The sequence below is a fragment of the Polyergus mexicanus genome, unplaced genomic scaffold (assembly GCF_030449975.1).
Source record: "Polyergus mexicanus isolate NDT 795.1 unplaced genomic scaffold, iyPolMexi1.0 SCAF_4, whole genome shotgun sequence".
Lineage (NCBI taxonomy): Eukaryota > Metazoa > Arthropoda > Insecta > Hymenoptera > Formicidae > Polyergus > Polyergus mexicanus.
In genome coordinates this window covers 4,512,489-4,535,289 of record NW_027223324.1, presented here as the reverse complement: position 1 = coordinate 4,535,289, position 22,801 = coordinate 4,512,489, and the positions used below count along the sequence as shown (strand labels likewise).

General features: G+C 34.7%; 2 protein-coding genes across 5 annotated transcripts; one reads left to right on the top strand and one right to left on the bottom strand.

Moving 5' to 3' along the window:
* Positions 1–22: 22 nt before the first annotated feature.
* Positions 23–19,958, bottom strand: Sin3a (SIN3 transcription regulator family member A). 3 transcript variants are annotated; one of them, XM_070294973.1, is made up of 18 exons: positions 17,316–19,958; positions 15,093–15,379; positions 14,840–15,016; positions 14,574–14,726; positions 13,977–14,308; positions 13,614–13,851; positions 13,283–13,534; positions 12,502–12,921; positions 11,929–12,383; positions 11,353–11,827; positions 11,017–11,263; positions 10,528–10,890; positions 10,266–10,435; positions 9,991–10,185; positions 9,559–9,837; positions 3,171–3,328; positions 2,959–3,094; positions 23–2,761 (listed from the first exon to the last, which is right to left on the bottom strand). In XM_070294973.1, the coding sequence occupies exons 2-18, from the start codon at positions 15,357–15,359 to the stop codon at positions 2,507–2,509; spliced, it is 4,572 nt and encodes a 1,523-aa protein (XP_070151074.1). In that variant the 5' UTR covers positions 15,360–15,379; positions 17,316–19,958; the 3' UTR covers positions 23–2,506. The 3 variants fall into 3 exon arrangements, with proteins under 3 accessions (XP_070151074.1, XP_070151076.1, XP_070151075.1); XM_070294975.1 differs by having other exon boundaries at positions 9,628–9,837; XM_070294974.1 differs by having other exon boundaries at positions 24–2,761; positions 12,502–12,906.
* LOC138932799 (mitochondrial tRNA-specific 2-thiouridylase 1) lies at positions 19,715–22,656 on the top strand. 2 transcript variants are annotated; one of them, XM_070294978.1, is made up of 7 exons: positions 19,715–20,653; positions 20,735–20,900; positions 20,969–21,096; positions 21,231–21,457; positions 21,551–21,718; positions 21,807–22,031; positions 22,466–22,656. In XM_070294978.1, the coding sequence occupies exons 1-7, from the start codon at positions 20,578–20,580 to the stop codon at positions 22,607–22,609; spliced, it is 1,134 nt and encodes a 377-aa protein (XP_070151079.1). In that variant the 5' UTR covers positions 19,715–20,577; the 3' UTR covers positions 22,610–22,656. The 2 variants fall into 2 exon arrangements, with proteins under 2 accessions (XP_070151079.1, XP_070151078.1); XM_070294977.1 differs by having other exon boundaries at positions 19,716–20,653; positions 20,969–21,153.
* The last annotated feature ends 145 nt before the right edge of the window (positions 22,657–22,801 follow it).

Here is a 22,801-nt window from a genome sequence, read left to right as displayed (position 1 = left end):
ATAAGAAAAAGAACGCACAGCTAACGTGTATATATATATATATATATGAAACTACGGGGAAAAATTGCCAACAACAAAAACAGCGCTTCTTAATATTATAATATATAGTTTTATTAATATTATAATAATATTTTTGTGTGCAAAATATATATCAACATTAAATTATTATCTCGAGTAGTAAAATTGCCTGTACATTTATTTTTGATATACACATAAACCTTTAAAATTAGCAATTTTTCTCGTAAAATACAGTAATATAGTCAGAAGTATAATCAGACATCGGGAAGACCGCGTTCCTCGTCTCCCTCTTTTTCTTTTCTTCGTTTGGTGTTAAAAAATTAATTGATCGGATAGAGAAGTGATGTAAAAAGGATAAATGGCGAAATGTTCGATTAAAATTAACAAGTTGAATAAATCGGAATAAGCCATAGACGGCTGCACATTTACAGCGGTTACTCGCATTTTAAGCGCGATTAGAGTGAAAAAATATATATTTTTTAATGAAGGCCACCATATACATACATCTGGATATAAATTGCCAACTTGTTAATTTGAATTATATATTTTAACATTTATCCCTTTTTTTTCTCTCTCCTGTTCCCTTCCCCTCATTTCTCCTTCCCTCTTGAGGCTGTGGCTTCCTCTCTCTCTCTTTCTCTACATTTATTTTGCTGACGAGGAAATGCTTCAATAAATATACAACCACAGTATATCGTGCATTAGAATTACAAATATTACGGTATGTATAATGTATAGTACGACTACATTATATATTATATTATAATTAAATATATCTAATTTTATCTTATTCTTAATCTAAATTTTTTTTTATCGAATAGAAAGTCACATACACATATATTTGTAAAAGCAGGGAGAACGAAACTCCACTTGAATATATGTAATTGCCATATAGACGCGTGTGTGCCCAGAAAATGATTTGTGCTCGTGTCGCGCGCAAATATCATTTTTACACCGTTTTGACTAAACTCTGAAAGAGTCAACTAAACAAAAGCGTGACCAAGACAGAAGTATCGCATCCGCTATCGACTGTCGGTCGTTTGTCGCGTGACAGACGTGTGATTATTTCATTTGCAATGAATATCACGCCCCCCGTTCTTGTTTTATTAAAATGAAAAAGGAAGCACACGTGGTGAAGATTACGCGAGTAAGTTTAATAGCGATTATTTTCTTATAACAATGCATCGGCATTCCATCGATGAAGTGTAATGTCTCACAGAGATATTTGCGGATCACACATGCAGGTTCTTATAATGCTTTTATAACGTGCTGTAAATTATGTGCTGTCGAGAAATCGCACTTTATTGCATTTATGATATTATATACTAGAAAACTGACATAACACAATTAGATGTGTCGTATGATCGCGCGTGATAGGTCAATGACACTTTCCAGCCTTAGCCTTCCGCACTATGTTGATTTTCAGCGTACTCGACTCTATCGCACTGCCCAGGAACATTACCGTTTCTACATCTTTAATGGTTCTACGTTGCGGCTTGAAGAGCGAATTGAACATAAACTCTAAAGTTTTCTTTATACATATCTATACATGTTTTATATATACACGTGCGTGTGTGTGTGTGTGTGTACATATACATATATACACACACGACAAACGTATAAATGTATATATGTACATTGTTCAAATGTATATGTATAATTATAAACATATTTTTAGGTATTTATAGATACAAATGTACGCACATTTCATCGAAACTGGAAAAAGGCTAGAAAAATTTTTGTTTTATTTTCTTATAAACGTGATATAACTGATATTTGCAATTTTTTGTCACGGATGAAATACGCGCACGTCTGCATCTATGTCTATGTACATATTCACTAAAATATCGTGAACGACATCGAGACGCAAATCATATCCAAATCATATATAAATATATAAATATGCGAAATGCATTAATCTTCGAAGTTGCATAACACATCTCCGTATTGATGTCATAAAACAAATGCGGCAAATTGATTACATGTTAATCTTGCGAGCACGTAGAACGCAATAAAAATAATTGCAACAAAAATTATCTAATGTAGTATGAATTCAGTGCGATAGTATCAAATCACCCAGCGTATAAAACTTCCTCTCGCTCTATCTCTCTTTGTGTAAAAAGATATATGTATACATATATATAATACGATATATAATATATAACATATGGACGGTCACACATTGACCAAGTACACTCTTCAAATCAATATTGTTTTAATCGACGACAAGTTTAAACCTTTTTGAATATCGAGTGCTGTCTGTCTGTATAAAATAAAATTATATTTGCTAGCTTTCTTGCATAAAAATAAAATTATGTTTCAAAAATTTCTGTCTCGAATAAAAATCGTATCCGAATCCGCCGCGCATTAGCAGCTGCAAAACAAAAAAGAACAAACAAAAAAAACTTTCGCTGATACAAGGTTAATTGTGCCAAGCGTAGCAATATTGGAAAATTTTAAATAACAAGAGAAATTCCGTCGAGTAAGATTAGACACACGGCTCCGAAGTTAATAGATCAGATTGCAGACGTTCTACTTTGAAACGATTGTATTGCCGATAAGGAGAACGTGTCTGATCATTGTCTGTTAAAATTCGTGTCCTATGGGGAATCAAATTCTCGTAGCGTCCCATCAGCCAATCTTGACACAATCGATGTTGAGTATCCGTGCCATTCTTTGATATCCACGATGCGTGCCAATGGTGGAATTTCGTGTCCATACGCTTCGTTACAGCTGGATGAGACTGCCGAGAAAAAAAAAAATGTTATAAACAAATTTTTTTAAATAAATTCGACCTATATATTCAAGACATGTGAACATATTAAAAATAAATCATCGCATCGTGTTATATATAAATATTATTTATTATATATAATACAAATATATAATATATACTTTTGAAAGACAGATGCAAAAGTATTCGAATAATTGCGAACGTACCATTCTCGCACGGTTGATAGATTTCTGTTTGTAAAGAAACCTGTCCTTATGAACAATGAAAAGCATGGTATAGCTATTGGGATTAAATCTACATTGCGTCTCGTCGGAATTGATAATGTCGGGAGCGTCGATCGATCTGTAACAAATTTAGATCAAATATAAAATAAAATTCAGTTAATATTTAGGCTAATCCATACGTCAGGTGTACTTACTCTGTGACTCTCTCCGGATGATTGGCATTAAGCAAAGATTGTTTCTCCTTCGCTAATCTCGCAGCATGTTTTCGATAAGACTTAATATTACGATAGAGAAAGATGGGTTTACGTCCCGCCGAAGTTCTGCCTAAGGAATTCCAACTACTTCCGTCCATCTACAACAAATCGTGAGATACGGTGTTATTTTTAAATAATACTTTGAGCTAAAATTAAATAAATAAAATAAAATATAAAATAGATCTTTTTAGGATATTATACATCGCGATTAAAAAAACGTTTATTGTTAGAATAATATACATATAAGAGCAAAATACAAAATTTTCATATAATAAAAAAAAAATTTATGTATTCTTAAAATAGTAAAGTTTAAATGTTTAAATATTGATCGCTTATTATTATTTTATCCATATATTTTGCGACGTGTATCAATAAACAAAAGATAAATGATATAATATTTAATAATCACCAATAAAATAATGATTTCTCCGTAAAACAGCTGTGAATGAATGAGAGAGTGAGAAAAAACAAAAGAAATTATTATTATTCTAGCTTGAAATAATTGAGGAATACAGAAGATATATTTCTTGAATCCCATTATATTGAAACTGGCAACAAATTTTTATAGAAAATTGAGGGAAGTTGTTTTTGACACAGTTATAAAAACGAGTTTAATGGAAATATATAAAAGTATAGAATAAAAAAAATTTATAATGGAAATAAAATTTTATTGCAAAGTAATTTTTACTTACGAATATGTATAATTGATTGATATATATATTCATTTATGATTGATAAAAAATTAGTTTTTCTCTTATTAATCGCTCTACGATTATTACTTTAATGAAATATTAATTTACAGTTTAATTTATATTTTGATAGAGAAGAGAAAAATCACAAAAAATACATAAATATGAAAGCGAATCTCGTATACTAAACGATAGTCTGCGCGATTATAAAACGACGTATCCTATAATTTTATCACGCGGGACGTAACGCGTTTATTTAGAAAAATTTTTTCTCGATTCGTATTTATACCCCCTTTCTATATTATATTGTTGCAAATTGTACAAACTATAATAAAGATACGTAAAAAAATATATAATATATAAAAACTCATAAGAGAGAGCCGCGGCAATTTTCTTATCTCTCATTCGTACATTCTTGTCGTAGACCCACGTTTGTGGTCAGAGTATTGATAACGGATATCGATCGAGTGCCCGTCCGGGGACCTGGGGGCTGGGGGGGAGAGCGCGTATCAAACTCGGTTATGCGAGGGTGTAGGAGCGATGGACGAGTCGAAATTGCTGCGCATACGCCATTGGAATAAGTGGGAGAGTACATACATCGGCGCGGACAGGTTGCTCGAGCAACGAAGCAGCGCCGCCGCCTTTCTCCTCCGCTTTCGCCCGCTATGTATTCCCGACCACGTTAAAGCTTGGACGAACGCCATTTTGTACGACGGATTTATTTATCGCGCGGGTGACGTGTGAGAGAGAGAAAGAGAAAAACAGATAAGAGATTCTGTTTCTCGCAATCGACGAGATAAGTTCCCGCACTATATTGCGTTCGGTGCGCTCGTATCTCGTACAATTTAATAATAGATAACGACAGAACGAGCGGGTTAACGATCGACATGAACGCTCTGTCCGAAAAAAAGAATAAAGGAAAGATGAGGGAGAACGGAAAGCGAGCTTGCGAGATGTGTGTTTACGGAGAAAGAAAGGTGTAAGCTTGACGTGAGACCGCATGTGTCAAGATCTCTTTAACATCCTCACGTGTCTCCGCTTTTTTTTTTTTTTCTTAGCACGTAAGTATATGCACGATGTTGTTCGTCTCGAGCGATTGCACTATGTATTTTGTTTAAAGGACGATTTTGAGTTTTTCTAGTCGTTACCGGCGATATCTTGAAATTCAAAAGCACATCGGGAGTAATGTAAGCGACGATGTGTTTGCGCGCATTTTCGACGAGTGCTACGAAAATAGAATGCAAGTAGAGTGCGAAGAAATGAAACATTCGCGAAAATATTCGTAAAAGCTTGTATGATTGAAATGGAGCATTAATTGTTAACGGAGATGAATTCTATTATACGAATATCGTGCATGCATAAGAAGCTTCTCGATAATCATCGATAGAAATATATATATATATATATATATAAATAGCGTTCGGTATAAATTTAAATATCTATAGTTATTTAAAAAAATAAATATGTAATGCATACAATTTTTTATCATCTTGTCTTCTTGCTAGATAATTTTATATCTATAATTGTATATTGTGAAAATGAAAATATTGAGTCTGGATCATAACAGAATTTTAGATTGAAACTCTTTTTTTTATCTTGTTTTTATACGAAAATTTATAAGTAAATATTATTGGTTCGTAATCCAGGATGATAAATCTTATATAATCAACAATATATGTGAAGAGACTTTACAAAATATTCAAAGAGATTGCAAATAAGAGAGAAAGGGGGAGAGAGCTTTTAATACATACTAAAAAAAAGATGTAACATAATCCTATTGAAATCTATCCATATGTGATGAATGTATATAATGATCTTAATTAGAAAATATATTACAAGTGCTAAAGTAAACTTTTATATTTTTGACTCATATAATTATGTACAGTAAATATTAAAATCTCTGTACTATGTTGTTGAATTTATAAAAAGAATATATTATATAAATAAACTGTTTGTTATTAAAATATTTTAATATATATAATCTAATTAAAAAATATATGCTTATAATTTGTGCAAAGAGTATGAGATCATTATTAGCAAAGAACAAGTCAAAGATATGTTATATGCTGTCTAATATAATCATATTGTACAAATCCTTCTGAGGAAAGATATAATACGAAATAAAAGCGGTTGTGTGTGGTATTAGAAAAGAAGAAAGATCAATCTAAAAAATTGCCTTTGTTAGTCTAGAAACCGGTATTAAGAAACGCGAGCGATAAATTATTCTGCGAATCCAGCGCAAGAATTAAAATAAAAAAAAAAGAACCTAAGAATGTGAAACCTTTGGTAAAATGACAAAAATACTGCGGGATATTAATATTTTATACTGTCGCGTTTATCAAACATTCTTACAGAATTGATGCAAAATTACAACTGACTTTCTATATACATCATATAATGGTACAATGCGTATAGTATCTCTGCTTTACTATCTATATATCATTTATGTACATAGTAAAGTATATTATGTATATATACATGTGTGTCTAATGAAGGACGCAACAGTTAAGCTAAAAAAACACACTCAGCTCCACGCCACAGTACACTCTTGTCGTACCTCTCGTAGACTCGTTAGGTAAAACCAATGCGAGCGCTTGTTTCATACAAGGGCATAGTGCATCGTACTACAGCTGATCCTGTAACATACTTTGGAACCTTAAAATGTGTAGCATGACGCGCTGTGTGCCCTCGTACGGAGCAAACGCGCATAGATCCTTTCAATGTGTCATGTGAGATTTCCTTCTATATAGAAAACAATTTTAAACTATTTGAAGATCAGTTTAAAGAGCCTAAAAAAGGTATACAATGTGATGTTCGATGTTTTTCTGACAATTACCCTAATTTTTGTACAAGAGTAATTTTACACAAGAAAATTTTATGCGCATCGCTCTCACGTTTCTACGCTATAAATGTCTAATCGCCCGTCTATCTTCCAGAATTTGATAAAAAAAAGAAGAGATCGATTAAAACTTTCACATTTGTTTTTTTAGATAGTCCAAGTAAAAAAAAAACGATACAAAGTGTAATTAGTATTATTATAATGTCTAATAATGGCGTGGAAGTAATGTGTTCAGGTAAGTCAATGAATGATATATTTATGTATATATTCATGTTTCCTTTCCAAAGGCTTCACTATGTACTGCATTTCTGAATACGATAGTAAGAGTTAATTATGAAATTTCACGATTCACTATCGACCAATCTTAAATTGTGTGTGTATCAAAATGTATGTACAAATTTGTTAGATATATTTACATTTTTTTAAATCTATTAATTTATATAGAGAATCTAATATTATATATATATATACACATATATACGTGTGTGTATGTATCTATATTTCCTTATCTAATATAATATCAGATGATGAAGAGAGAAAATGAAAGGAATTTCTTTTCAAGAATTGTGACTAATCCAAGTGTTATAATAGAAACTAGAATTCGTACGAAAGATTATTTTTATCTTTTTAACCACTTACTAAATACAGATGCCTTCTCTTTCAGATGACAAACACATATTAATCTAAATAGTTACATGTTTCAGGAAAAATAAGTTTCTTGTATATATAGACATTGTAAATGTAGATATGCATAAGAATAGATAATTCTGATTTAAAAAATAAAAACAAATAGATAAGAAATATTTTCAAGAGATACGTTTTTTTTGTATCAGCTATTTTAGATATATATAAAATTTTTTTACTATTAAAAATATTAATGTTTATCAATTTAATACATATATCCAAAATTACATTCCGAATGAATTATGATAAAAAAAAATTATACACAGATGAAATATTTTTCTGTTAGATTAGAAAATTAACAAAATTATATTATACTTTTATTTGAATAAACTAGTTCTCGATTTAGCTTTTGAATCGTTTTGTATTACCACTTTGTCTTACTTTACGAAGTTGAATATGTCAATATAAAATCATGATAAAAATCATTAAATAGTTCTCTTATTTTTATAATTCAAAAACTATCTCTTCATCAAAAATACACATAACTGTAATGCGTGTCCTTACCATTTTATCCAAAACTACTTTTGTAAGAATTACTCATTGTAGTAATCAGGAAATATATGCATTTCAAGTAAATTTTGTAGTTTTGTTAAGTCACACGAAGGATAAAATATAAATTAGAAAAAAAAAAAAAAAAGAATTGGCTTTTAACAAATAAATAGAGATTAATTTTTTCACTTAAATTTTCACTTTTACTTTAAGTAAAAACATATATAACACATTTTATTACAAGATGTTTCTGTTTTACTATGTCTATCTATTGTGTGTAGTTAGTTCTAATTTTTTATTCGCAAACTGTAAAAAATATTCTTTATACATATATTTATATATGGAGAGAGAGAGAGAGAGAGAGAGAGAGAGAGAGAGAGAGAGAGAAAGAGAGAAAGATGAAATATTATATCATTACATATTACAAATATACTAAATATGTACAATAAAATTTGTTTTTCATGAAATATGTAACTAGTTAGATGACGATGTACGTTCAATCTAAAGAAGGGCATCTAAATTGTTCATTTAATTGTTATTTTACATTTATTATGGCACTGCTAAGATGACTTTGTAAAACGTATGCCAGTTCTCCCTTTGTGTTTTTTATACAATTTTTTATCAATATTTTTTACAATTGGTCATCACTCTATTATCTCATAACGACTGGTTTCTGATAACATCCATTATTAAATGAATGCATAATGGTGAGCTAAACAAATGAGGTATGTATAATATGGTTTTATATACATGAAATTTTCTTCATTCATCCTGATATATAGAGTTGCTGCGATTTACATGAAAAAAATATTCCCTCTTCCTTCTTTTTTGGAAAAATATACAATATATTTAAATATCATAAAAATAATACAAAAATGAAATAATAAATACAGTGTAATTTCAATTACAAATTAAAATTAATTTGTTTTTTTAAAGATTAAGAATTGTCAAAAAAATGAAAATAAATCATATATAAAATAAAAAGCTATTTTCATATAATAAGATATTTTCATATTTAGAATATTGCAAATAATATAGAGCAACCATTCGAATGACAAAGATTTGTATTTAAAAAAAATTGAAAGATGCTCTGTAACGAGTCAGAAAATTTCATGTAATTTGCATCACCACATAAATGATTACGGCCGAAGAAGAATTTTATAAGTCGCTTATAAATTCCCAATCATTATAAAATATAATAAGCGTATAAACTTTGTTCTACTACGCGTATGAAAAGAGTATTTAATTGAATAAAACATTAGATAAATATACAGAAATTTTATAATCGATATGACGATTAGACGAAATTAATGATTGTCCTAACTATTCGCGTAAATATAATTTAGCAACGTATATATATCCATATATTTTTCACAATTCGCGTGTCCCTATTCCGACGAAAATTTACACGAAGATCGCTTTCCGTGAAAAAAGTGTCTAATAAACTTTTTCACAAATAAATTTTACTTTTAATAGAAAAAAATTTTCCATCGTACCTTTATTCTTTGGGTATACTCTTGTACGCCAAATAAAAACGACGAAACGTACAACAACTCTAATCACAGATGTCAATTATTACGCGAATGAACGTTGATAATGATTATGAAAAGGTATTTGGATCCTATACCTTCTTGCTAATGTCAGTGTTCTTGCGTTTTCTGCCCCTCCCCCCCCTTGCTGCCTGGTCGCTACTCACAGGATGATTGGTCGGCGGCTCATTCTCTGTTAAGGCAGGAGTGTCTTTTGGGCTAGCCTGACCAGCTGGTGCAGAAAATCTCTCAACGTACGTCGACCATTTTTCAGAGACTGTGACGCCTTCCCTTTCTCTCTCTCTACAGCCACTATCCACCGTTTCGTCGCCCTCTGTATCTAACAATTCCACTGTCATTTTACAGTCTTTCTTGTACTGTAATAAAAAGCAAAACGCAAGATGAGATTAGAGTCTAATTATATATATCTCAATAACAATAATTACTACATCGAAATCACTACATGGCCAGTAATAATTGGTCTGAAAAATGGTCGTATACACTAAATCGAATATTTTAAAGATACTTACTATATATATCTTGAAACAATTTTCATCGACCATTGTTTTTTCCGCTTTACGTTGATACGATAATTCAGCACTTAGTCTCATATATGCCGTGGCGCACAACCCGCCGGCTCCGCTGCTTTCTTTAGGTTGACGTTGCTCTCTTTGGAATAATTCCATGCATTGCTGGCATATGGTGTCTGTGACTAAATGCTGCAACTATCAGAAAATATATGTAGTTTTGAACATTCTTTCTCTCACAATATCATAGAAAAGAAAATATAACGAAATTCACTTACTTGCCTCACAGCGTAAGTTACGATCTTATCAAGAGTAAAGGCAATGTAGGCATGTATACCAAACATTTCTCGTAACGTGTCTTCGTACGCTGTGCTTTCCAGATTTCCGTCGAGAACATTTTTTACCATGTCCAGAAAGGCGGGATAATAATCCTCAATTTCAATTTCACCTAAGTATAATGATGATGAAAGCGATTAATACGACGATTCATTGTAAAAACAAAAAAGCAATATCGATCATATATATATAGTATAAACGTACTTTTTGGTTTTAATCTTAAAGCGATCGCTGTACTTTCCTTGCGTTGTTGCTTATACTTTGACTCCTCCTCGGCGAGAGCGACAGCTCTGTCGTACATTTTCGTCAATCTCTCGCAGAGTATGTGATGTAACCTCAAAAAGAGGTACCAATTATTACTGGCCATGTAAAGTGTATATGCCTCTTCGGGATCATTCGAGAGAGCGTGCATAGGTACTTTGATATCGGCTTCATGTTTGGCGGAGGTGGAAGACGTATTTGGCGATACGGGAGCCTTATTCCTATTAGCTTGCAGGCCACTTAACGACGAAGTAGTCGTCGAGGACTGGGAATTGTTACACGTTGCCACATTTATATCCTTTTCATCTGTAAATAAAATGAAAGCAGAGCATGTATATACTCGATATTAATTCCGGTTAAAAAAAAAAAAAAAAAAAAAAAAAAAAAAAAAAAGTCTTATTTATGGGAAATAGATATTGTAAAGAAACTTACCATCTTCATCCCTTTCGTCGTCACTAAGTTCTTGTCGTGTATGGAAAAAGAGATCAGGTATGAAATGCTTCAATAAAAGTTTTATCCGCTGCTTGTCTTCCTTATGGATACCAGTTTGCCGTTTAACATGATGAATTAAAAGATTAGCCGCATCGTCTAATACAGATTTATCTTTGTATGGTAGAATGAGGTGTGGACCACTATTTCCCTGACCATCACCATTACTGTCATCACCCTGTTCGTGTCTCTGTATAAGATATTAACACATTAAATAATGACAAAATTAAAGAGAGAATTATAGAATTATAGATAAAACTAAGATGAATATATACCAACCTCGTCATATATGGTTTCGATTTCATTGAACAAACTTTTAGACCTCAATGCTTTTACATCGTTTTGTTTGAAGTTAATTCCCTGGTGATCCAAGGATTTTAAGTAATATTTTTCGTTCTGTTCTCTCCAGATTTTATTAAAACCCTTTTGCGCCTCCCGCCATTCTTCCTCCTTAGCCTTCAATCGGCGGAGTACAATAGGCACGGCTATTTGAGGATTCTTTTTGAGACCTTCTATGATATCGTGAGATTTGTCGCCATATATCCTCTTTATCGCTCGTTGATGAATCGTCGGGGAAGAACCACCGAGACAGTCGTCAAGTTTATATTTCTGCGCTTCTTCTTGACTCATTCTATTCATTTTTTTATGAACGCCTTCAAGTATCCTAATTGTCGATGCATTGGTTTCTATAACGACGTCCAATTCAAAACGTTCATCCTCACACCGATATATGGATTCCTCGTATTGAGTTTTCCTGGACAAATAAATATATATAAATTTCGTAAATTATAATATCTATATAACTATTATTAGAAAAATATTCAATTTCTCAGATAGATAAAACTTATCACTTACCTTGATGTTACAAATGTACTGTCCTCTGACCAAGTTGGAAACGAAACCCATGTATCGTTGAGAACTTCTTTACATAATTGCGTTCTGCCACCACATTTTGGTTGAATATATGACTTTGGCAGTGCGCAATACGACGCTCCTAATCGCTTGCACGCTGCATAATCGATTTCTATCGCCAAGTCATTTTGCGGTCGTTCTTGATGGCTCCGTACAACACTGTTTGGGAAAGTCTCCACGCCCATTGCATTACCCGAGTTTGTTATCGTAGTGGCGGACGAATCAGCTGGTAAATAACCAAGGAAATCTTTGAACCAACGTAAGAGTTCTGGGTAACGGCCAAGGAACGGTGTCACCAACAAAACAAGTTCCGATTTTGATACTATTTCCTGATTAAAAAGTACAAGGCATCGAAGAAAGTTCTCATAAACGTCTTGTGATCTGAGTGACTTTCGAACCTGAAAGAAATATTATCAATAATTTATTATAAATTTACTTAAAAAAATTTGCTCGCTTTTAAAGAAGGCATCATAGAATCAAAACTTAAAAAATATAAATATTTAAGATGCTGCTCACCTTGTCAAAGAACGCATAGTCATTCAAAGTGCCATATTTGCCAGCTTCCGCTATAGTAACGTCACGCATCGAAGCAATTTTAGGTTTCTTCAAAGGCGGCGGTCCATGTTGTACGTGATGAGAATTTCCAGCTGTTGCCGAAGTTGAAAATGATGGACTCCTTTTCAACTGTCCAGTACTATGCCCAGGTTTCTGACCGCTATTGATGTCTCGTACGTTCGATCTATCTCGTTCTCGTTCTCGTTCCCGTTCTCTATGATCTCGACTATCGCGTTCCAATCCGGCCGTACTGCTGGATTCTCGAAGATCTCTCGAAATAGTTCCAGAATTGTTGTAAGGTGTTTTGAGTCCAATTGGTTTTTTAACAATCGCCGTATGATCGTTAATCGATGTTGTTTTGTTAGTCTGAAACATAGCAGACTAATACCAATCAGACTACTGTTTTGCAAAGACTATGCTGTTTTTTTTCTTTTAGATATAATTGTTTGTAAACATTCAAACGGGGAAAAGATATATGTTTGAAACGAATGAATGTAAAATAATGAAGATTACACATATTTTATGAATACTATCTTTCATTTGCTCTTATATGTTAAATATATATATATATATATATATATATATGTTTTGAGGTAATTAAATAATATTTCTGTCTTAGAATTATTACTCATTTGAAAGTTTACTTGTAATAGATGTTACTCTTTAAACGGATTTTCTCGAAATCCAGAAAATTCAAAATTTTAAAATTATTGGTTTGTCCTATTGTAAATAGATGACTCACCAACGAACTTTGCTGATTAGTAGCATCTGGCAAAAATTGTCCAAACTCAGCAAGTAAATCTTCTTGATTTTCAAATAATTTAGCCACTTGACTATAAACTTCCGCTTCTGTTAAATGTTTTGCTCCACTTGTAGCGCCAGAACTCGTACCTCCCATATGTCCAGATTCCTTTAAGTTTCTCTGTTCTTTTTGATACGTATGTAATATCTCCAAGAAACGTTTGTATTTATCTGGTTGACCTTGGAAACGATTCTAAAAATAATTTAATATTACACATATATTTCATTATTCTTTATTATTCTTTTCTGTAATCACTATTATAATCCCTTACTTTGATTTTATTAACATAATTTATCGCATGGTTGAATTCTACTGGCTGACTTTGCTGTGTTTGTCCACCAGTTGATACACCATCTGCTTGACTTAAAGCTTGACTGACAGCTTGCGCTTGTGCAGTACTAACATGAGAATTATTATTATACACTGGTACCGGCGGTGGTGAAGGCGCGTGAACAGTTAAACTGTTAGTTGTAATACTGTTTGCTAAAGTATGATGTATGTTGCCCGACCTAAGAACAATCGGAATCGCAGACACATGTATATCTTCTTTTTATATCAATTTTCAAAAATTATTCTGGTTACATTTGTATTATTACATAGAAAAAAAGTTACATAGATTTGGCAAAATACCTACCCTTGCATTATTTGTAAAACTGGGGGTGCTTTTGCAGGTTGTGTAGGTGGGCTAGCCACAGGAGGTGAACCAACATTGACCGTACAATGATGCTGGGATAACGTAGCTGTGTGCGTTGCTGTTGGACTGGGCATACTGACAGACACTTGAAAGGCATATCCTTGTTCGTTTGCTTGTACCTCTATTTTATAGCCTGGTGGGAGAAATGTATTGAAACCAACAATAAGCTCGGGATGTCCTTTGAATAGATGACTCACTCGGGTTATAACGCCCGGAGTATCTATACTTTGAGATTTAAATTCCTTCATGATATCCAAGAAATCATTGTATACCTATAAATAAAAATATTCATGTTAAAATAACACACATCGATCATTTTTTCTTTATTTAAGCACGATTCATATAATACTTCTTTTAGCAACTAGCATGTCTATTTAAAAGTATATTAAAAAACTAGCAGTTGTAGAAAAATTAAATCCAATGAGAATTAATATGTAAAAGCTTGATAATGAAAAAAAGCATATTAGTTTACTAGCATTTTCTTTTTTACTAACTGCTAATGCATTAAGTATGCAAAATTATATTTTTATTATTCACCTGTGGCTGATCACTAAATTTATATTTGACTTGATCTAGGTAAGATAGCGCATCTTCCACTTTTAATCTCTGGAACTGGGATCCCCCTCCTGTTCCTCCTTGGTTGGAGCCAGGTGGAGTGGATGCCAGTGGCGTTACATTACCAGTATGCACCTGTATATATAATTAGTTATATTTTCTTTAAAACTTTCTCATATCAGCCTAATGTTTAATAAAGATTAATTTTTTTTTCTATTCATTTTAAGGAAAACTTGGAAAACACAAACCTTGTGCCTTATTGTCGATTGCTGTTGCGTATGTACTTGATTTTGTGATCCTGATGCAGGTTGTTGGGAAGCCATGGTATGACTATTGCCGCTACCTAATCCGCTATTCAAACCACTATTATTTATGTTGCTACTGCTACATGTAGAACTAAGTCCTCCCGTAGAACCACTCGCCTGCTATAAATATGACATTTGTGTAATATTTATTGCAATACTCTATCTATTATTGTTATACACACACATAATCACTTACTTTGATGGGAGATGGTGCTGCCGTTGGCACAACAATTGCACCGGTATATTGCTGTTGAGCTTGGGCAGTACCAAATTGTATACTCCCTGGCATTTCTTTCGAAGCAACAGATCGAACTGCTTGACCAGGTACAACAACACCTATCCCACTGCTTGTATGATATTCTAAGCTACCTCCTCCTCCACCACCTAAGCCGCTTCCTGCACTCACCGTTGAGTGCCTTGCTGGTGGTGATGCTACGTCGTCTAGTCCACGAATACGTTTCATTGCAAATCACATTGGAAGTGCTAAAAATAAAGATAATTCTAATAAATCTATTCTCTGTTTTCACTGCATCTAATATGCACATTATTATTAAATATTAAGGTATACATTTTTAATGAAAAATGTTTAGACAATTTATTTTAGAGTTTGGTTAATATATGCGATAATAGCAAATTTTCCGTTTAAAAGTTATTTATAAATATATAAATGGAAAATTGCAAAATTATATGTGAAACAATATGTACGAAACACTAAAGACATATTGTGCGTTTGTCTCACAAAAAGGATTAAACATAATTCTTATTGCAAAAACAGTATCATATATCAATATTATTCATCTGTATATTTTATTTTGATACATGATACATGCTTATATTTTCATATTTGAGTTATATTTATCAATTTTAATAAGATTTTCAGATGCTCGAAGCTAATAATTTTGTGACATACATATTATTCTTTTATTTTATGTATAAAATGTATTAAACATATATTAATAAAAATTTAAACTGTTTTTTCTGTTTCCTACAAGTTATTATTTATTTATAAACTTGAATAAATCTGAATGGAATAAAATAACAACCACAATATCTAAATATCTTTGAATACTAACAGTAGTAAAATTTTGAACAGATTATTGTTCACAGATAAAAATTGTTTGCTTTTATCACACATATTGCTTATAATTTTCAAAATACACACTTGAAAAATATACATGTCACATGTGTTTTATATATTTTTTATATATCCAATATATTTCAAAATTTACATCGAGACATTTGAAATCGTATGGCATCATCTGAGAAACAGTCGTCCCTTTACTCTTTGTCTATTTATATATTTCCAAGCAAATTTGCAAGTAAAATGTGTGGAAGATTTTTTTTTTTTTTAGATAATATTCTGTAGAAATCTTATGAGAGATATAAATAAAAGAAAGTAACATGTGAAGATTATATCAAATTAAATTAAGTAGAAGGTCTCAAAGATCTTAATGTTTCTCATGAGCAAAAAAACTCTTGTTATTTTTTTTTATCGGTGATTTCATTGTTTAATCATCTAATTGTTAATCTGTAAAGAATGCCGAGATTATACAGAGACTTTCTACATAACCTAACTTAACCTGACATAGTTTTAACAATTTTTTTTCTTCTGCTTTATCTCCTTAATTTTTATCCCATAACATTTATATAGAATATTTCTCAATTATGCACAAATTTATTCATTTAAAAACATATATAAGTATAAACAAAGGGAATTTAGATGGCACCATATGATTGAATCATTTTTTTCAAGTGTCTCAGTCATGATTATGAAACATTGAATATAAATATATATAATATATGTATATATGTATACACGTGGCTTATTTTATATTAGCGTATTTTAGAAATTATAAATTATTATTTAATATATATATATATATATATATATATATATATATATATATATACAATAAATTTTTTTTATCAATGCACAATAATTTGGCCCAAATCAATGCTGGTATTCAAGGTATCTAGATAACTATTTTACGCCTCTCAGGTTCATTGACAATTCAAAATAAATATGATTCATATAAAATGTCGAAAGGTATATTGTCATCGTGGCAAAGAGAGATCGTTAAACAGCGATACATCTCGCGCGTTCGAAAACGAAAGCGAAAATTAATCGCGTTGAAAGCGGCGAACAAACGAGACGCGCGAGCCACTCGAGAGAGAGAGAGAGAGAGAGAGAGAGAGAGAGAGAGAGAGAGAGGCGCGTTATAAAAATAAATTATAAACTCGCGTTAGAGCTCTACGAGAGAGACACGATCGACCCCCAGCTGCAAGAGTTCTCGACGCGACCTTGCGCGCATACGTAGAAAAAAAATTGGCGTCGAAGAAATCCGTTCCGGACATTGTGGCCGCGTGCGAAGTATCTCTCGTGTCTCTCCCTCTTTCTCACTTCTTTCTCCATCCGTACCAATTTCCATCTGAGAAAACGTCCTGCGTCCCTATCTCCTACGTTGTTTCGTCGCAGAATCGCGACGACGGGCACGACGAGGTAGCGGAGATGGTGTGGCGTCGAGATACGTCCCTTGCCGCGAGTACAGTGCACTGGCGTCGCCGAGCCAAGAGCCGAGCTCTCCTCTCTATCCAGCTCCCCCGAAACTTTCGATCGCAGCGTCGGCGGCGGCGGCCGGGTTGCTTGGAGATTCCTGCTGCGTATGCACGCGCGAAACTTGCGCCGGTATATAGAGTCAACCAACCCGCGCTTCTCCTCCTCCGCCGTCACCGTCCCTCAGGGGGCACCGTCCCCCGGAATCGCGGAAAATTTGATAAAGACGAGTATAAACGAAAACGAGGGATATTTGATCGGTGGCGCGCGCGCGCGCGCACGCGTTTTTCCCAAACACACTAGCCGGCCCCCTGTACGTTACGCAATATTCTACGTAAATACATAACGCATTCCCCGCGCGTGAGCGGGCTTCGCGACAAGTAATGTAACGTTCGCGCCGCGTGCGGTCACTCGGTCCGCCACCGTTAAAAGGAGCCTCCTCTGTCGCGGGCTCTCCTCCTCGCGGTTAACCGTATCACCAGTAGTTCCTTCCCTCGCAGTCGAGCCTCTGTCGACGGCGTATAATCGACCCTTACACCACAAAAGCTCTCCTTCTCTATTTTTCTCGTCGCCTCTCTCCGTCTCTCACGCGCACGTACACGTACACATACACCGTCTCCACCTCTCTCTGTTCCTCTTCCGTTCGCGCTCCCTCTGTTTCACGTACTGTCTCGCGCGTTCTCTCTCTCTCTCTCTCTGTCTCTCTCTTACTTTCTCGTTCTCTTTCTCCACATACAACACTCGGATCCTCCTCCTCCTCCTCCTCCTTCGCCCCTTCGCGCAATTTTTGTACCGCGTTCCGCGCCTCTTCGTCTTTTTCTCTTTCCCTCGATTCCTCGTTTTTTCACCAACCAAAAAATCAACGAAGCCTTAACGGCCTGGTCGGTCCGGTCGTCCGTAGATAGGTAGATAGGTAGGTAGGTAGATAGGTAGGTAGGTAGGTAGGTAGGTAGGTAGGTAGGTAGGTAGGTAGATACGGAATTCACTGTGTGCTCCCGCTACCGCGGATATGCGCGCGCGGGAGATCACTCCTCAGCAGAATCGGCGGAATCTCGTCGTGTGGGTAAACAAACGCGGGATAATGGGCATCTTTCGCGCGGGCACGGGGCACGCATCGCACCGGGTGGCTCTCTTCTCTCACACTCTCTCTCCTCTCTCGTTCAATTTCCTCACCGCACTTTTTTTCACCGCTCGCAAGTCGACGCGTATACGCGAAATCGCCGAACCGCGCATCCGCACTCCCTCACCGCGGTACAAGGCAAACTATTGGATTTCGCGTGATGGCAAACAAGGAATCGCTGGTCGCGTAGCGGGACGGGACACGGGACGACGACGACGGCGACTACGACGGACGACGGACGGCGGACGGCGGCGAGCGATGACGACGGAGTGGGGGTAGATGCTGCGCAGGAGCGTATTGGCGCGAGCGGCGCGGCGTCTCTGTTACCAACCACTTGGGCGCTGCTGCCGGCTCTTAGCGCCTCCCATCATACGACGGCGTCATCCGTTGTAGCTTGCGCGCTTGTGGCGCGACGAGCGACGCACCTTGCGCCTTGTACGTTCCGTATGTGTACGTGCATGTATGACTATACTACTACGCGAAGAGGAGGCCCGGGAGAGAAGGCTCCCGCTCTCGTCGCCAGAAGCGGCATCGGGCGTCGATCCGAGTAAACCGTCCGTGTCTAAAGACACGAATTAAAAACGCGCGCGCGCGCGCTTGTGTAATGAGGACCACGCGAGTCCGCCCGATATCCAAAGCACGCGCGTTTTTTATTAACTCGTTCGTCGGCAGAGTCCTTTGAAGATGGTAAAGAGACGGAATAATATTGCTTGATTAGATCGCGGTTAGATATTCCTATATATATACCATAGTCGATTCGTATCCGTGAATATCGTGCGACTATTCGTTCTTTTTAAATGCACGTCATCGTCATGGACAATATCTTTAATCGGATGAATAAAAATTTGCATTGCAAAGTGGTATGTCAAAATACATAAAGTTACTCTTGAGCGAGTCACACTTTAGCATTCGACTTGTCTTTCATCGCGCGTCTCTTACTCTGAACCTATTGCTGATTATTATCGAATTAATTCGTTTCCGCGACAACGGGCGCCTAAAACATACGGCGGATACGTACGGCCCTGAAGCCGCCATTGTTGCGTCAAGCCGCCAAGAGGCGCGCGCAGCTCGTCGAGTATATATATATATATATATATATATATATACTACGTGCATTCTCCCTCGCGCGTCCGGCCGACGTCTCGGAGCCAACAGCTGTTCCAAGAGACGAGCGAACCCCCCATCGTAATCTGGGTCACGGGTACTGCGCAAAATGGCTCACCGATGCGACAGGATCGCGCCGTTCGTCTGGCTAAGCGTCGCCGACTCGGCGATTTCGGACGCGCGCCGCGGCACGCGAGACGTCGCCGAGTCCTGTCGCACACGCCGAAATTCGCCATAGCGAGTGCACTACGCGCCGCAACTGTTCCACGCTTATCTGTCAATGAGCTTGACTGGTCACCGACCGGAGAGAGCCACGCGTGGATTGGCCAGCGGACGTCGCGCGCGCGCGAGTCTCGATTTTACGATGATGCACGGGCGGCTTGCTGTGTCACGCGCGCGCGAGAGAAAGAAAGAGAGAGAGAGAGAAGAATGGTGACATATTATCGTTCGATCTCATCAAGATATATTGCAATGTTCTCGAGACGAAAATTAGGAGATATGGAATAAAGTATTTAACGTTTCTATTTTTTTTTCTTTTATATATATCATATATATATATATATGATACTTTGCCGTATGACGTATGCACGAGTCCATCTGTGAACCGTCCGCATGACATGGCCCGTTTGCAAGTAACCGAAGCCTTCTCATTTCTGGACAAATTTAACAAGTCATTTATTTAGTCGGGAATGCTAATAAATGTCAGCGTATTTCTATACAAATTTTCGAATTGCCTTACTCCTTGCATATGGAAATAAAGCTTGGAAAAGCTTTATTTGGAATGAGAGAATAAAATAATTAATCTAACAAAAGGATGCAAATATTCGTAAAAAGTTGAAAATCAATATAATAAAAGTTGCATAATAATATGCAATACGAATTGCAACGAATTATTCCATAAAAATGATCAAAAACGTTGTCGTGGGCATATCGGGTGGCGTTGATAGTGCCGTGACGGCTCTTTTACTTAAAAATAAAGGTAAAAAAATTAAAATATTTATATATATAAAATTTTTTTCATTCCTTTTATATACTCGTTAAAAAAGTATATCTCTTCAAGGATTTAATGTCACTGGAATATTTATGAAGAATTGGGACATTAGAGATGAAACAGGAAAGTGTGCAGTTGAGAAAGATTACGAGGATGCTCGATGGATTTGCGATAAACTAAAGATTCCTTTAATACAAATTGATTTTGTGAAGGAATATTGGAACGAAGTTTTTAGGTACTCATTTTTTTTTTCCCCAATGGCTAATATAGATAACAATCTTTAATTGCCTCTTATTTTTTCAGCGATCTTATAGAAAAGTATCAGACCGGATATACTCCGAATCCAGATATTTTGTGCAACAAGAACATAAAGTTTAATAAATTTTTTGATGTTGCATTTAATAGATTTCAAGCAGATGCGATTGCGACAGGTCATTACGCTAATACAAGCTTTGGATCTTATTTGGAAAACTATAAAGAAGATACTAGCAAGTATCCTCTATATTAGAAAAAATTTTTTTTTAATAATCAAATATTTCTTAATGCAATTGTAATATTTCTATAGATGTATACTTATTACAAGCACACGACAGTAATAAAGACCAAACATTTTTTTTAAATCAAATACCGCAACAAACCTTAAGACGTTGCATGTTTCCTCTTGGAAATTATCTGAAAAATCATGTAAAGACGATAGCTAAAGAAGCAGGATTGCACAAGATAGCACAGAAAAAGGAGAGTATGGGTATCTGCTTTGTGGGCAAACGTGAGTTTCAAGATTTTATTTCAGAGGTAAAAGAGGATACGTTTGTCATCGAGCAGTGTATATATTGTACATCACAATTCTAGTAAGATTTATTAATAATAATTTTGTAATGGCTATAGTATATAGATGATAAACCTGGTGAACATGTAGATCTAGACAGTGGACTGTCGATAGGCAAACACAGTGGTATTCATAAATTGACAATAGGACAAAGATGTAGAATCGGTGGTAGTAGTAAGGCTTATTATGTGTTTAATAAGGATCAGAAGACAAATACCATTATAGCAGTATGTAATATAATAAATTTAAAAAATCATAATTTTTTTAAAAATAAATTAAAACTTCTTAATCGTATGTATAATCTTTACAATACAGGTGGACAGTACAATCCATCCAGCATTGTACACCGACTTTCTGATAACACAGGACGTTCATTGGATCAGTGAGGAGCCACGCGAATTAAGATACAGCGGTGTTTTGAATTGTGACTTTCGCTTCCAGCATAGGAATCCGTTAATCACTTGCAATGTGTACAAAATATCCGACAATCGTCTGTTTATACGTCTTAGCGTACCTTTACGAGCGATTACAAAAGGACAGGTAATTTATAGCATATAATGACAAAATGTATAGTTGATTTCTTCAATACTATAGGATCAATCAAATTAGACAGTTTCTCTATTTTATTTAAATTCTTTGTCTCTAGTCTTTTATTCTAATTATACATGCACAAAATACGTGCACTAACGTAATTATGCGATTATGTGCGAAAGTGAATAGTAAAAAAGTAGCACAAGAAGAGAATTTTAATTTAAACAAAAGCACTTGACTTAGAAAATTGATTGTATCTTTCTATCTTCTCTTTCTACCTTCCTTTTTGTCAAATTATCATGAAAATATAATTATATTTATTAACATGTTTGATTTGAAGAAATTAGAATATAATGTACTGTTACGTGCCTGCTGTTACTGTTTTGAATTATACATGTAAGTTTATGACAGATTGTATATAGATCAATTTACATGAATTTCAGTATGCTGTTTTATATTCTGGAGAGGAATGTTTGGGTGGTTCAATGATATCATATTCAGGACCATCTTATTTCGCGCTTAATCGGCAAAATTCAATAAGCGAAACTCATTTCCATAATTTGGTAGCATTAACTTCAAATGTATAAATGTAAACACTTATAAACTTTAAAAGAAATAAAATCTATTTGTAAAAACCATTTAAAAAGATTTACTTATATTGATAACACATGTTTATACACATCACTATCTTGATTTAATATAGTTTGATCTTGATTTAATATAGGTTTTTTTCATGCATAATGCAATTCGTATTATTGAATGATTTAAATTTTATATTT